Below are 2,048 nucleotides of genomic sequence, written 5' to 3'. Positions count from 1 at the left end.
GAGCCGCGCTCCTTCCTCGACAAGCTCTCCGACTACTACTACCACCCCCACCTGCTGTCCAGGTGTGCGAGCGGGGAGGGGCCCCCGAGACCCCAGCCGCCCTCAGCCCCGGCCCCCTCCCCGATGCCTCCGGGGGGCCCCGGGGCGGAGCGCAGCCACACAGCCGGGTGGCTGGGTGGCACGGGGGTGGGGGCCCGGGCGGCCTGTGTCCAGCCGAGTGGCCGGAAGGTGGACAGGGGAGAGGCCGGCCCGCACTGAGGCCCCCCCGTCCCGCCCAGTGCTGCCCTGGAGGAGGACGCCTACGCCCGCATCAAGCTTGTGCTGAGATGGTACCTGTCTGGCTTCTACAAGAAACCCAAGGCAAGGCGCGCGGGGCGGGGGCGCGGGGGGCCAGCGTCCTGCGCTCATCAGAGCCTGGGTTTGCAGTTCTCAGAAAGGCCTCCAGGACCCCAAGACACACCACGCAAACCAGGTCCTAGGGGTTCCCTGAGGTACAGGGTCGACAGCCCCTTCCCCGCACACTGTGTCGTCGCCGTGTCTCTGAGACGTGGGGGGGGCGGGGGTCCTGCTTGGGCCCTTCAGGGGATTCCGTGGGACACAAGCGTGACAGTGACTCTGGTTCTACTTCTTCGCTGCGCGGAAGGGGAAACTGAGGCTTGGGGGAGGGGAGAGGCGGCCCCAGAGTCACACGCGGGTCCAAGCGCAGTCAGGCCCCTGAAGTGCCCGTGGCCCCCGGCAGGGCTGGGTGCGCACCCAGCGGGCACTGGCCGGGCTGGGGGGCTCCGAGGAGGACCTGGGAGGTGGGCAGGGAGGAGCGGACGGGAGGCTGCACACGGGGCTCAGAGAGGCCGGCGCGCGCGGCCTGCAGCGGGCCTGCCAGCAGTGATCGCTCGTGGAGCACCGTTCCAGGGGGAAGCACACGCGTGTGCACACACGCACGTACAGGCACGCACACAGACGCGCACACTCGCATGTACAGGCATGCCCGTGCACACGTACAGGCACACATGCATGCACACACGTGCACACTCACACAGGGCACACACTCACATGCACATACAGGCGCACACATGCACACATAGAGGCACACGCATGCGTACACTCAAGGCATACATACACACACACCTACAGACACGCACATGCCCACATGCCCACATGCTCACATGCACACACAGGGACACATGCTCATGCACATACAGGCAGTCACACGCACTTACACACACGCACACACATGCACACACTCACATGCACAGAGGTCTGCTGGATGGCGTGAAGGGGTGGACTGCTGCCGCTCAGACGACGGGGCCTGAGACCCGGGCGGAGGGCTCTCCTGAATGGGCCGAACTTGGGCCATTTGTGGGAGCAGAAAGGTGGTGAGCAGAGCGCGGGAGGTGGGGAAGCAGGGCTGGGGCTTCGGGGTTTTACTTAAAGGGTCATTTGAAGCCACCGGGGGCTCTGAACAGGTTGTGCACCGGTTTCACCCAAAGTCCAGGGAGAGCGTGACCTCAGGGTCTCGGGCCCCCCCGGAGCCGAGAACTGGAAGCACAGCTCCTGGGCTGCCCCCCAGAATGTGAACCACGGGCAAAGCCTGTTCTCCCCAAAGCAGAGGCGGGGTGCTGCCCCCAGGTGCTGGTGGCAAAGCAGGCCTCCCCTCATGGAGATGGGGTGGGCAGCGGGCAGCCCCCCAGGTCGCCCCTCGGTCTACACCCCGACCCACGTGGGCCTCACGTGAGCTTTCCGGTCACCGCCCGCAGGGGATCAAGAAGCCCTACAACCCCATCCTGGGGGAGACCTTCCGCTGCCGCTGGCCCCACCCCCACACCCGCAGCCACACCTTCTACATCGCAGAGCAGGCAAGGCCCGGCCGTCCCACCCCAGCGCACGTTCTCGGTGGCCCCCCAGCTGTCGTCGGGCTCTCCCCGGAGCTGCGCTCGGGCACAGGCCCTGGGACAGCAGACGGCGTTTCCTCGGGAGGGGGCGGCACATCCTGTTTCCCCCGGACCCCGACTCCCCTTCCCTGGGCGGCGGGACTGAGAGGCGGGAGCAGC

The 2,048-nt window shown here is 67.4% G+C and overlaps 1 protein-coding gene across 1 annotated transcript in view; it reads left to right on the top strand.

The window, feature by feature from the left end:
* The window catches only part of OSBPL5 (oxysterol binding protein like 5), a 26,553-nt gene that overhangs the window by 16,077 nt on the left and 8,428 nt on the right, over positions 1-2,048 (top strand). Inside the window, exons 10-12 of the mRNA XM_077755222.1 lie at positions 1-62; positions 279-360; positions 1,755-1,853. The exon at positions 1-62 is cut by the window's left edge and continues 156 nt beyond it. Coding sequence (XP_077611348.1) covers positions 1-62; positions 279-360; positions 1,755-1,853 — 243 coding nt within the window. The remainder of the gene's footprint in view (positions 63-278; positions 361-1,754; positions 1,854-2,048) is intronic.

The sequence above is a fragment of the Crocuta crocuta genome, unplaced genomic scaffold (genome assembly GCF_008692635.1).
Source record: "Crocuta crocuta isolate KB4526 unplaced genomic scaffold, BGI_CrCroc_1.0 scaffold653, whole genome shotgun sequence".
In the NCBI taxonomy this organism is placed as follows: domain Eukaryota; kingdom Metazoa; phylum Chordata; class Mammalia; order Carnivora; family Hyaenidae; genus Crocuta; species Crocuta crocuta.
This window is presented reverse-complemented; position numbering and strand designations above follow the sequence as displayed.